Below are 14,354 nucleotides of genomic sequence, written 5' to 3'. Positions count from 1 at the left end.
GGTGGTGGCAGCAGCCACCAAGAAAGAGTGGTCGGAAACGTCCATGTCTGTTCATCCCCCAGACAAAGACTTGTGCATGATGGACGGCTACAGAAAGTGCATGTTTTCTTCAGGAACCTTTACACTCTGGTCCCTTAATTATCTTGCCCATTTTGCTAGATTACAGAGAGATCTCCTGAAGGAGCTTAGAGACACTCTCCAGGGTTCAGTAGCTGCGGGTGTAGCAGATAAGGTATCATCCCAGCTCTCCACCCTTAATTCAGTAGTGAACTCATCCATGAGGCTCGTTTCTTATGCAGCCAATGGAGCGAGTAGGTCAGTGGGTTCAGAAATTGCTCTTAAGAGACAGACATTCCTGGATGCACTACATTCCTGGATGCACTTTTGTAAGCAGAAATCTTGAAGTCATTCTTTGACACCCCTTTTTGATGGCTCGTCTCTGTTCAGGCCTAAAGTCAAAGAAACACTAACCAGGTGTGAACAGGAAGGAAAAACTCTCTCTCTGCTGTCGGTCTGTTTTTCCAGTACTTCTAGACCCTACCCCAAGGGTAAAAAAGGGGGAAAGATGTGGTTTTGAAAATCTCAGAGCTTTTCAAGACACATGGTAAACCTTCCTCCAGAGGCAGAGGGAGGAAGTAATAATGGAAGATGCCAGCCACGAGGTAGAGGGGGTCTGCAGAACCAAGGAGACAGAGAATCCTTTTTTGGTAAGCCCTTTCAGTGCTCCTGAAAGGAGGCCTGCCTGTCCCCCTCTGGAGGCAATCGGGGGTCACTTATCTTTGTATCCAGACGTCTGGCTAAAATAATAAGTCAAGTGGGTACAAAGCATCATATCCATACTCATTTTCATGACCCCACATATCAGAAACATTCCAGATGTTCCACCCAGTCACAGGAAGCAAGCAACCCTAGAGATACAAAAGTTGCTAGAAAGAGAGTCATCCAACCTGTCCCTGCAGACCAAATTGGATCCGGAACTTGCTCAAGGTTCTTTTTAGCTCCAAAGAAAACGGGGGACTGGAGACCCATACTGGATCTCAGCAAACTGAACAAATCTGTAAAAAAGACAAAAGTTCCAGATGGTAACACTGCAGTCGATACTTCCCTTTCTGAGAAAAGACAAGTGGATGTGCTGTATAGACCTCCAGGATGCGTACTACCACATAAAGATGGACATCCAGGAGTCATCTGCACTTTCGGCTTTGAGTCAGTCACTACCAGTTTTGAGCCCTGCCCTTTGGTCTCACTACAGCCCCCAGAGTGTTCACCAAATGCATGGCAGTAGTTACAGCTCACCTGAGACGTTCAGGATTATGAGTGTTTCCATACCTAGATGACTGACTCCTAACCACCACCACCATCAAGCATCTACTAATAAAAGCAAGAGACACCACCTTGAAGCTCTGTGCTCATTTAGGGTGCTCATCAGTAAACTATTTATACATAGTAACTCCAACATAGCACAACCTTTGGGGGGGGGGGATTTCCCTTCCCTGGGATTCTCATTCTCTCTCTCATTGTTAAAATTGTGCAGAGTTGGAAGCAACCTGATTCAAAATGTTTGTCTGCATTGAGCAAGTTTTGTTCAAATTTTATATCTTAAAGAACACTTTGGCAAAAGAATGGCCCGTAAGTATAGACTGCTCACTCAAAAAAAAAAAAAAAAAAAAAAAAGGGCACTAAATGTAAAGGAATATGATTGCATTTCCTGTGCCATAAGTATGAGTGGATACATTTTTTTTAAAGGTAAAATAATTGAATTGGGAAGGATCTGCAATATTTAGGTTTTTAAAGTATTTAATTTTACTAAGATACTGATTTCCATGCATAATTGTTGGGAGGACTTGGATCTTACCAAGCTACTTTTTTGTGTGTATTTTGTTTCTTTTTTGAATTTAACACTGTGTCTATTAAATAGCTAAATAGCAGCTAGGTTTTGGTTTGGAAACTGCCCTTAAATGTTCTAATAACACTCTTGTAATGTTTATACTGGTACAGGCAAATTCCAATGGAAACTGTATTGCCTCTGACAAAGATGGAGTGTCTCCTTAATATAAAAGAAGAACCAGAACAAGACTATACTTCAAGCAGTAAGTAGAACGAAAGGTTGCCACAATTAAAAGTGGTCATGTGTCTTCTCAACATGTATAAGTGTCCATTGTTTTTAATGGTCAGAAATGTAACTGAGCTAGCGACTTCATTTTTTTCCAGAGGTGTCTCCGTTAAAGCATTGAAGCATGTGGCATGCATTAATAACGGATGTACTAGTCATAAATAATGTGAAATATTTAGGTTTATAGAATGTGCCTAAGCCCCAGAAATGAGTTACCAGCTAGAGGAGAGAGATGTGTATTGCTGGAAGCTAGTAGAGGTCTGGCCTCAAAAACTGAATTTTACCATCCTCTGTGTTTGTCTAAAAACTTTGCAGCGCTACAGTTGGCTGCACATTTGAACTTGTGCATCACCACAGATTAATTCCCTGAAAACCATTACAGTTGCAACACTTAACTAAACCCTCATCAAATCTAAATCCACCCTTGTGTAACTACAGTTTGTCCCCGAATGGGTGCACTACATAGTATTATTAGTAGGACTTGGCTGCTGATTTTGATGCAGGTGTTAGGATGCCAAGAAAATCCCCCAAAATGTTCCTGTGTGCATAAAGACACTTTCATCATTGTGTTCTCTCCTGCAGTAGTATCCCTTACAGTAGGGACTTTGCTGGAAGACCAGATGTCTGATTCACAGACCATTCTTCAGATGTCTACATGACTGTAGGTTTTCCTCGACTGCGTATCCAGTCCTCTATAACAAAGGCTACACTGTTTCCATTACTTCTGTTTTTTGCTGTTAAAAGCATGCAGGTAGTAGTCTGCATCTATCAGGTAGCATTTAGGGTTGCCACCTTTTAAGTATGCCAGAGTGGGACATTGGGGGTGTGGCCAATATGACATTGGCCACACCCTGTACCATGATTACACCACAGGAGCGGTGAAGGAGATGCCATTATAGGTACGATGGATAACTGCTGGAGTGGCTAGCTGGTTGGTGGGAGTAGCAGCGGGCTGGCTGGCTGCATGCATGCATGGCTGGCTGCATGCATGCATGGCTGGCTGGCTGGCTAGCTGGCTGCATGGATGGATGGCTGCATGGCTGTCTTGTTGGATGGCTGCATGGATGAATGGAAGGCTGGCTCATTAGGAAAAAAAAAAATCTCTGTTGTTTTTAGTGGCTGTGGAAGCGCTTAAAATGAAGCGCTCCTACAGCCACAATCTTTGCTGGGCTCTTTGCTGCACGAATTGAAGCACCCAGACCTAACAGGCAGCAGCTTTGGCTGCAGGTCCGGCTTGGTGACATCACTGAATTGCCGTGGAAAAGTCGGAAGTAATTGCAGCTTTTCCATGGCAATTCAGTGTGATTGAAAAGCAGGACTTTTCAAGTCCCACTACTTTGCACAGCAGTCAACGGGATGAGGCAGCTCATACCCTGAGTGTCCTGCTGACAACGGGATGGGTGACATCCTTAACAGCATCCTGATGGCTTTTGTATCAGCAAAAAAGTATCCTGTTTGAGAACATGATGTTCTGCATGCTTACTTGATTAACTTTTTAAGTACAAGGTAAATTCTGTTTTCTTCCCCATTGCTTGTACTGCAAAGGAGAGCACATCTTCCTTTGAACATTAATCTTAGAAGATTTATTTATTTTTTTTTTTATACAGAGGAGGGCTAGAACCTGGAAAGCTTATCTATACCAGAAAAAAATGTTACCTAATGTCCACTTAATTCCATTATCCTGAGGGACTCTGTTCCAATGCTCGGAACCAACCAGATGCCTTCTCATAACTCGAGATTCCAAACTTGAGCTCCTTCTACCGAACCATAATGCCCCACTCCCCCCCCATGTTACCTCAGATCTCATTTGCTGGGCTTGGTGTTAGCAGTGAGGTCTGGAGGTTTTTGGGTGAACTTCCAATTATTTGATATTTCCTTCCTACCTATTCCATCTTCTCCCTTGCCTTTTTCTTTCTAGTTGTCTGGTTCTATCCATTAGGCTTTAAAAAAAAAAGTGCACTTCCTGTGGGCATCTGTCTTGTGGGAGGCTTTCAGGGCCAGCCCATCTACCACCAGTGTGTCCCCCACGACCAACCCGCTGATCCAGCTGGTGTTGTCAAGGGCTTGGAAGGAACTGGATACAGTAGAACCTGTCCCCAAGCATGCTGATAAATTTTAAGTGCTGCGGCTGACTAACCATTTTGGGCCAAAGGAATCCTGGTAGATGTCTTGGTTGTGGTGGCTGCCACCAAGAAAGAGCTTGCTCAGGAAAACTCCTCTGTCCACTCCCCGAGTAGAGAATCCCAGGCTATGGATAGATTTGGTAAGAGAGTCTATGCCTAATCTACCTTTGCTATTTGGGTGTTGAACTACTTGTCTCATTTTATCTGGCTACAAAGGTCTTGGGACTTAGTTAAGGAACTTTCTAGCTCAGTCCCAGGTTCAGTATCTACCAAGGAGCGGGAGGCCGTTAACTGTGGGTTGGCTACCTACATTCACTAGCTAATATGTCCATGAGACTGGTCTCCCACGCTGCGGAGGGGTACCTTCAGTGGCGGCCGATTTGGGCATTGCTATTAGACCTCATGCCTGGATGTGAGGCTATGCGATTTTTGTGGAGCCTTAAAGCAGGCCTTTATTAATGTCCCCTTTGATGCCTCCAATTTGTTTGGACCTGCGTTAAGTACCACCTTGACCCAGAGTGAGAAATGTAAGACCCTGTCTGCCGTCAGGATCTGTTTTTCTACTCCACAATGGACCTTCACTAGGAGCTGGTGTGGCGGTAAGAAAACAAGGGTTTGGAAGTTGTAGGGACCTTTCCAGGACACTCTGGGATACCCCCCCCCCGAGGCAGAGGGGGATATGGTCAGAATGGTAGACGTTGCCCACATGGCCGAGGGGGTCCTCAAAATCAAGGGTTATGGTAACCTGCTCTGGACAAGCCTTTCCAGCGGTCCTAAAAAATTGCCCGACTGCTCTGGCTTCCTCTGGAAGCAGTCTGGGACAGATTTCCTTACACCCAGAAACCTGGGAGGCCATCACGCACGACAAATGGGTACTAAGGATCGTATCCAGAGAATATGCCATTCCCTTTTCTGACATCCCCGAACAAAATTTTCACCTCCCTGATGTTTCAACCAGTCAGAGGGAGGATGCTGCCCAGGAAATAAGAAAGTTTCAACAAAAAAGGGTCAGATCAGGTGTTTGCTCCAGATTCTTTTTCGTACCCAAAAAGACTGGGCCTGAAGCCAATATTCGATCTCACCTACCTGAACAAGTCAGTGAAACACACAAAGTTCAGGATGGTCACAATTTAGTTCATCTTCCCTCTCCCGAAGATGGTATATGAATGACTTTAACATATTGTTTTATTGCCTTTTTTTGTAAATAACACCCTTTAAACTCTCATGCTCCAAGTGTGAATCCAAGCATTACAATACATGTTTATACTACCTTGTGTACTGTTTTTGTAAACATTTTTTATGCGTATGTAATACTTTGTGGAGCTTTTCTCCCTGGGCCTCTGCTGAAAAAGGGCGCAAGCTCAGTCAGACATTCCTGGTAAACAAAAGTCAAAAATAAATGAGCGATTGGATGTGCTCTATTGACCTCAAGGATGCATACTACCATATCAAGATTGACAGATGCTCCAGGTCCTTTCTATGTTTCAGACTGGGAACCAATCACTACCAGTTTCAAGCTCTTCCATTTGGTCTCACCACAGCTGCCAAGGGTGTTCACCAAATGTGTAGCGGTAGTTGAAGCTCATCTCCAACTGCAAGGGTATCAGATATTTCCATGTCTGGACAACTGGCTCTTCACTACCCCAACCAGGCATCTTCTCCTTCAGGCCCGGGATTACTTCTTAAACCTAACTTCCACTGTTGGCATAACTGTAAACTAGCAAAAGTCGCACCTGGATCCAGTTCAAACCATAGACTTTATAGGGGCACATCTGGACACAATGGTGGTTCAATTTATCTTTCATTGGACAGGGTGCTAAATCTGAGATCCCATGTCCGCCATATCTTGACTGTTCCAAAACACTTGGTCTCTCTGATTCTATGGGCTTTGGGCTCCATGCCAGCAACCGTAACTCTTCTTCCAATGGCACATTTTCACATACATCTTCTGCAGTGGATCCTAGCAGTAAAGAGGTCTCTTCTCGGAAATGCCTTGAACCTTCCCATCAAACTATCTTGTGTGTGGAGGAATTCTCCCCTTTGATGGATCCAGTCCCCAGATGTTACTCGAGGATGACTGTTCTCCTCTCCCCAACCATCACATTGACCATGGATGTGTTCCAGTTTGGGTGAGGGGGCATTGTCTGGGCTGGACGGTCCAAGGCACGTGAATGCTCCAAAATACCAAGTTGCATATCGGTGTTCTTGAGATGAGAGCAGTACTTCTAGTGTTGCAAGAACTAGATGGCTTCCTTCTTCAAGGGACTGTTTCTATCCAAACAGACAATATGTCCATTTTGGTATCTCAACAAACAGGGAGGGGAACAAGTCTTATCCACTTTGTTGAGAAGCAATGAGGATTTGGCAGTGGGTAATTTCTGGTAGCAATGCGCTTTCTGGGGGAATCCAACATCCTAGCCAACAGACTCAGCAGAGTGCTGCTGATGCCTCATGAGTGGTCCCTGAACCATTCCATGGCAGATGCAGTCCCCCCAAAATAGGGTTATCCTTGCTGCAACCTCTTTACATCCCCACCTCTATGCAGCAAGTGTTTTGCCTTGATCCCTCCTCAGGGACAAGTCCCCCAGGGATGCTTGGGTTCATGCTTACCCCTCTGGTCTACTATATGATTTTCCCCTCTTCCCTGGGTTCCAAAGTTCCTTCAGAAAGCTCTCAAGTTGAAGTAAAGTGATCCTTGTTGTTCCCTTTTGGCCTCAACATACCTGGTTCACCTTTCTTTGGTCTCATCTGGTGCCCCCCCGATGAAGTTAGATCATATTCCAGAAGTTAGATCATATTCCAGATCTATTGTCCCATCAGTCAGGGCATCCACATCCCAACATTCAGGCCCTGAAGTTAACCACATGGCTTCTCTACTTCCAGTGATGGCTAGATCTCCTAAGCTGTCTTCTCCAGTCTGAGACGTTTTGATTTCATCACGTAGAGCTTCCACTCACAAGATTCACAAAAGTAATTGAAAAGATTTTCCCTTTGAGTGGAACAGAATCAGAAAGATCTTTTACAGCACCATTTTCAGTAGTTCTAAATTTTCTGGCTTTCCTTTTCAATGAAGGCGCTAGTCATTCTACAGTCAAGGTACAGCATGTTGCCATTTCTAACTTCCATTTTAGTTTTGATTCAGCATCTTTGGCCTCTGCAAGGCCTTTCTCAGGGGTACCTTTTTACTAAAACATCCAGTTAAGGACTCTATACCTCCTTGGAATCTTAATGATTTTGCAAGATTTGGTCCATCCTCGTTTTGAACCTTCGGCTTCTGTAGATCTCAAATTCCTTTCCTGGAAGACCTTTTTTCCTAGTAGCTGTTACTTTGGAAGACCTTTTTTCCTAGTAGCTGTTACTTCGGCCAGCAGAGTGCCTGAGCTGCAGGCTCTTTCCACAAAGTTTTCATACTTGTTTTTTCACAAAGACAGTTACCCTATGTACGAATCTGTCTCTTTTTTTACCAAATGTGGCTGAGGAGCCTAACATTAACCAGTCAGTTAATTTTCATTTTTCTTTCCTTGATATCGGGACAAAGGGGAATACACCTTACACATGCTTGATTTGCATAGACAACTTTTTTACAGCCATAGAACTGTTTTTATAGCCATAGAACTAAATCCTTCAGGAAGTGTGATCAGTTATTTGTTTCCTTTTCAAATGCCAAAAAAGGTAAGGCAGTGACCAAAGTTTCTTTAGCCAGATGGTTGAAAGATTGCATTATGTGTATCTATTCTTCTAAAGGTCTTCCCTTAGCTGGTCTAGTAAGGGTGCATTCTGCTAGGTCCATGGCCACATGTCAAGCTTTTTAGTCCAGAGTTTCTGTTGAGGCCATTTCTACTTGTGCCACTTTGCCAAAGCCCCATATCTTTTGTCATTCATTACAAATTGTACTCTGTATCCAGGAGCAGAAGTGCTTTTGGTTCTGTTGTACTCTGGAATATCCTTCCTTAATGGCCACCCTGGATTATAGTAGCTGGGGACTCTGTTCCTCCTGTTAATGGAAGGAAGTGGACAGCATCAGATAAAGAAGTTATGTTCTTACCATAACGTTCCATATGCAATGTCCAACTTCATTCTATTAACCTTCCCCCCATCGAAAGTTTATTCAGGAAGCCAAGCAGAAGTTTCTAGGAATTCTATCCCTTGGTTGAGTTCTTGATGCTTTATTTTTGTAGTACAGTAAATGTTGGTTAGGAACACCATGTTCCTGAGCTGTGAGAAGGTGGTTGGTCCATTCTGAACGTCGGAGCCGAGTCCGTCAGATTAATGGAATGAAATTGGACAACACAGATGGAACGTTATAGTAAGAACATAACTTCTTTTTTTGTGTAAACAGGCTTCAGAATAAGGCACATTACTCACCTCTGGTGTCTTCAAGAAGAAAATGACTTCACCTGAAAAAGCTTCACATCTGAGTCTTTAGGCCAAGAGCACGTAGACAGAGTGAACACACTAGCCTCATAGAAGCTTGTGCCCATCATTACTAGGGATGAACAGCCTCTTACTTGCCTCAGCCAAGGGAAAGTTTAGAAAAGAGATCCTCACTTGACTTGACCAGTCAGAGATAGAATGTAGATTCCATTACTAACTGCCCCTGCTGGTGTTACTAAGGCTACAGAGGCGATCTTGCCATAGACCATGAACATGAGGCCACAGTGAACATACTAGAGCCAGAGGCTTGTTAGTGTCCACTGGTCTTGGAGCAAGCAACTTTATGCTACCCCAACCAAGGCAGAGACCAGAAAGGAATCTGCTGTTGTTTTGGCCCTTGGGAGGTAGATAATGGATTCCTGTAGCTATTGCTGCTGCTGTTAGACTACAGAGGAGTTCTTTCTGACATTTGGGCTTTATACCGGTTTCCAGTTGCCCACACTCCACTGTGTCTCCTCCTGAATGTGAAGAGACTGTATCACAACAGTTCTAATAAGCTACTCCCAAGTTGTTTTGTTTTTTTCCAACCAATATAGGACTACTTTGTAGTGGGTGGAAAGCCTAATCCTTTTCTCTTGGGCATTTAACTCACTTCAGCCACTATCTCAACAGTTTCATTAAAAAAAAAAAAACTTTCTGAAATGTATGTGATGGCTTAGCAGATGCCCATTTTTTCACTAACTCAGCTGTTGGATCCAAGAATATCTTTCCTTCAAAAAGAGAGACACCCCCCCCCCTTTTTGTTCTCATTAAGCTGAGAGTTAGACAGGGTTTTATTTTATTCGTATGCCAACTCCCACAGTTTGTAATACATTACAGTCTCCCTAGGCTGACTTCTTGCTGTCTGCTTTGGAGATCTCCAACTTGATGAGAGAGATTCCATGTGGGGACAAGTAAGGCTTCTGTTTCCCAAAAAGATGTATGTACAGATGGTAGGCATGGAAGAACTGATACTAATGGTTCTCTCTCCAGTCTTTCCAGCCTTTGAATGGGTTCAGGTCTTCATTGCTTAACCTTTCCTTCTAGATATCCACCCCAAAGGAGCCAGACAGGTTATGGGAGGAATTTAATTATCTCAACAAAAATCTTGTAGCAGATCTTCAATATTATTGATGCGATCATGTAGAGAATCCCAGTCTACATCAGGACCAAATGAGATGAGAGGGGGGAAAAAAACAAATTATACAGATGGCCATCAGAGCAATTCTTTCTAGAGTAGAGTGTACACTTTGGTGATAGTCTCACTTTTGGCATGTATGTTTGATAACCGTCAAAAGAATCGGAGTGAAGTCCAGAAAGAAACTAAAGACATGCTCTCTTATGTTCTGTACTAGAACTAGTGAGACGGCTCCCAAATTGTAGTCTCCAGAGCAAGTAAACTAGCAATAAAATGTGACTGGATGTGGTGGACCCCCAGCAAGATTGCAGCAGCTGGGCAGCTGCTTTACTGCTTCCAATGGAAAAGGCTTTACCCATGATTGACTCTAGTGTCGGTGAAGAGGAGCATTACTACTCTTGAACTTAGAATGAAAGTTTTTGGAGATAAAAAAAAGTTCAGGATGTTAACCTTGAAGACTTTTTCCATCTACTTTGTAAGAATGCTGTGGTGATCATCGTATAAAAGGACATAAGTCCTCTGAATGAACTGAAAAGTGCAGTTTTTCCCCCTGAAGTTCACTATGGAAACCTTTTTTCAGTTCATCTTGATCTCCTTTGGACATTGTACAGTACCATGACTGTTTAGTATCCACAGTGTGCTTCTAACAAGAACCAAAGACCTGTACCAAAAATAGTGTGATTGCCTAATTCAAACACTCTAAACAAAGGACCATATCAGTAGATACTACTTTAGTCACCCTGCCCCCTTCTCCCTGGCTGGATTTAATCCTCCCCATAGAGATATCCCTAATATTGAAATCACTCATTCTGGGCGGTGCAAGTGTCTAGGCCAGTGATAGCAAACCTATGTCACGCATGTTAAAGGTGACACTCCATGACATTTTGGGTGACACCAGCGTTGAACAACACCCGGGTTACCAAAGAAACTGCTTTTGCATTTATTGCTCATGTTAAGTGCATTGAATTATTTTGTGCCAGGAGCCAGTTCAACAGCACTGCTGCAGAGGTAAGGAAGTTACTAACCTCCAAGACCATTTCAGTATACTGTCTCGATAGTCTGCAAAGGGCAGTGCTGACATTGTTTTCTCTTTATGGTTGCACATCTGCAAAGGGCAAGAAGTCTGCATTTCTAATTTTATGAACTGTCGTCTTAATCCTTCCTAAAACTGACGACTTTTTACACTTAATAATGGCAATAATTAGATTTATACATTTTCTGAAGTAAAATAAGTCTATATTAATTGACATTCATTTTTTTCTGTCAATATCTCAAATTAATAGTACTGGTAGTTTAAAACTGTCCTTGTCTCTTAATTCTAGATTTGGCTCTGATTCTGTTGAGATTTATCCTTGATGTATTGAAAGCTATGTTTTTTTTTTTTTTGGGGGGGGGGGGGTTACACTAGCAGAGTCAAGGTAGGCATCTTCTGAATTTATGACACATTGAGCTCAAACGGTTCGCCAACACTGATCTAGGCTGTAGGACAGAACACTTTTAGACCACATGTTGGCATCTATTCTCATGGTATACAAGAAGTAGTGGTATCTGAAGAGCATCTGCTTTCAGCACCAGTACCTCCTATCACAGTGGATCCACTTTCATAAGAAAAATGGTCTTTTGAGTAGCCCATGTACAGTAACCAGTGCTGCCTCATAAACTTTTCTCTCCCTCAAGTCAAATTTGTACCACAGATGTCTCTGACCAGTATTTGAAACCCATCCTAGTAGACCTGTGGATTGGCAGCTCTTGGGGGGGCAAGTAAATGTGAAAACCTGGAATGCTCTTACTAAGGGTGTTTAAAAGTGAGTTAATGATGGGTATTAAAGGTGGTAACTGGTAATACCATGGTTGCATGGCATGTCAGCAAGCATGGAAATATGTACTGTTAACATCTGTACAGGCTCAGGAGGCTAGTGTTGGACATGGTCATGATCTAAAAGTACACCTTCAAGCCTCTTGCATCCCCATCAGCAAAATGTCCAGCTGACTAGAGTCATGAGTGTTCAGTGCTGTCTTCTAGACATTTGTGAAACCGTAATTAGATCATTTGATTTAGGCAGTCCCAGCTCCTTACCTTCTGCTGCAAATTTGAGTCACAAAGCGCATCTCCTGGACAACTTCATTGTGACGTGGAAAATGAGTCTACTGTGTGCCTTCCTTCCCTTTCATTTTTGGAATACTACAGATGGCAAATTCAGATGAAGTAAGACTCATCCAGGAGGCTCCATGGTGTTCCAGCCAACCATGTTGTTAGACCTTGTCCAGATGGCACAACAAGGAATGGGGTCCATCCAGTGTAATTTGTAAGACTGTGTCTGCAGACGTTAAAACCATTCAGCAGTCCAGTCTTGAGTACTTGGTACTTCTCCCCATTTTGTAACATTGCACTACTGTCCTCTAGATTTTCATTGCCCAGTAAAGTGCTTGGGGAAAACCTTCTAAACGGTAACAGGCTGCTTTTGGTTTCCTGATATTTTGTCATCTGTGCCTTGAGTGCTTTTCTGTAAATGCATTTTTTTCCCATTAGAATGTACTACTTTGGATTTAGGCCTGTCTTACTGCTTTAACATTCATTTGTTTGGTATTCATTTTTTTAGCTTTTATGAAACCTTTCTTTATAGACATATTGTAATGTCTGTGGTTATCTGATTCTGCAGACGTAAATTCAGTGTTTTATCTTCCACTGTCTCTTAATTGCTCCAGCGTGGGTTAGACCATGTTAACAAATTGGTGCAAGGACAGTGGCCTGAAACTGAATGAAAAATGTAGCAAGAGTTCATTTTGTAAAACTATTTTCACATAACACATAGGTGACACGTTTCTGACACTACTATAGGGATTCTTGCACTCTTGTTAGTTTATTATTGTTTCACCATGCCTCCACAGTAATTTAGATTAGTCCAATAGAAGGCTTTCCAGTTTCCAAAGGCATCCCTACTAGATCCAAAAGTGTTAATTTGCCTTAATTTGTATCTCATCAGATACATTATTGAATGTAATGCATTTTTGGCATGTAGCTGTCTAAACATCAGTCAGTTTGAGACCTCAGATTTTGTGACTGAAAAGATCATGGTCTTCTAGTCTGTCAGGACAGACTGGCAGCCCTCTCTCTGTACTCTGAATTATCTGTGGCGATCTGTATCTTGCTTTGCAATGTATGAAAGGTCCATCCCTCTGACCTCCTTTTTCTTTGCAGAACAAATGGCATGTCAAATACTTGGTTAAAGGAACTGAATCTTCATTGGTGGATAAGATGCATTAATGTTATAGATTTGTATCCCAATGTATATCTCACCTCTGGAGCAAAATCAGTGTATATTGGAGTAGCACTCTTGCCACCCTTAAGTTAAACCTAGATAACTGGATGGGCAGCCTTAAATTTCCCCCGGTCTATATCTGATCTTTCTCCTCTTGATGCTGGCAGGAATTTTCTTTTTTGTTTTGGCTATTGTAATTATCTGCAGACCAATACTTAGTGCTTCCCTATGAAACAAAGCATGTGCTGCATTGTCTGGTTTACTAATCTGTTAGCATCTTGTGTTTTCTTTAAGTAGTGCCTATTTGGGTAGTGTTCTTGCATTTGGAAATGACTCATTTTCTTGTAATTATTAAAGTTTGTGCTGTGATTACTGCTTTGGATGCATGTCCTTCTGTCCCTGCAAAGTGAGGCTTTTCCATGGAAAACTTACACAAGATAGATGCCAAAAGCATATGATTTGTTTTGGGCAGAATTCCACTGATGAAGCAACATTGAGTTGTGAAAGCGCTCACCTATTGTTCTCTTTTGTAATAAAGTTACTGTGGATAGCCTCCATTGTGTAACTTTGGTGCCTTATTCTAATTTTATTTAGAATTCCACTTTTCCTCACTGTGATATTTGTGCAGCATCTTCATTTCTTAAAACAGGGCTCGTTATGACTTAAGCAGACTTCAGATGCTTAATCTGCTGACTCGGCCACCTGAGCAAGTTTCTGTTTAAGGTTAGACCACTTGTCAGATTGCCAGCCTTGAAGTACTCCAGCAAAGTCCTTAGAAACCAAGGGTAACAAAGACTCACATTTTTCCCACACATCTGAAGTAGTGGTACAAGGTATGGAACCCCTTGTGAAAAGGTTATAGTTTGTGTATAAACTGTCCATGCTGTAAAAAATGGGGAGTGATTTGTGTCTCCTAATGTTCCTCTTCCTTCTTTGACTGACTGATTTTGTGGCTGCAGAGTAAGAATTAGACAAGCTCAGATTATCATGGGGAGACCACTTGATGCTGAGACCATGTAGATGTTAAGGTATTCTGGTTGCTTTTGACTTTGAGAAGAGGAATTTTTGAGGAGGTCTGTTTTGTGGTTCAGCGGATATATCTTTCTTTCTCACAGAATGTCTTTTGTAGCTGGAAGATGGTTTTGTTTACATCCCAGACCATAACACCATAATTTTCCTTGTTGGCATTTACTTTTTGGTGCTAGTTCTGAGATGACTGGCTCGACAGATGTATTTCCAGTATGGGCATTAACTTCTGTTAGTCACTGAGATGTCTGTCTCTGTACTGATAACATTGGTGTCAATGT

The 14,354-nt window shown here is 42.5% G+C and overlaps 1 protein-coding gene across 7 annotated transcripts in view; it reads left to right on the top strand.

Annotated features, from left to right (window-relative positions):
* LOC122807326 (zinc finger protein 501-like) overlaps window positions 1–14,354 on the top strand; it is a 160,350-nt gene that overhangs the window by 30,814 nt on the left and 115,182 nt on the right. For all 7 annotated transcript variants that reach the window (XM_044078429.1, XM_044078433.1, XM_044078432.1 and 4 more), the window contains one exon: window positions 1,999–2,090. In XM_044078429.1, the coding sequence (XP_043934364.1) occupies window positions 2,009–2,090 (82 nt within the window). In that variant the 5' untranslated portion in view covers window positions 1,999–2,008. The remainder of the gene's footprint in view (window positions 1–1,998; window positions 2,091–14,354) is intronic.

This window comes from Protopterus annectens, chromosome 1.part1, assembly GCF_019279795.1.
Source record: "Protopterus annectens isolate FY-2018-M chromosome 1.part1, PAN1.0, whole genome shotgun sequence".
Classification (NCBI taxonomy): Eukaryota; Metazoa; Chordata; order Ceratodontiformes; family Protopteridae; genus Protopterus; species Protopterus annectens.
Note: the sequence above shows the minus strand (reverse complement) of the source record. Positions and strands in the feature narration are given on the sequence as shown.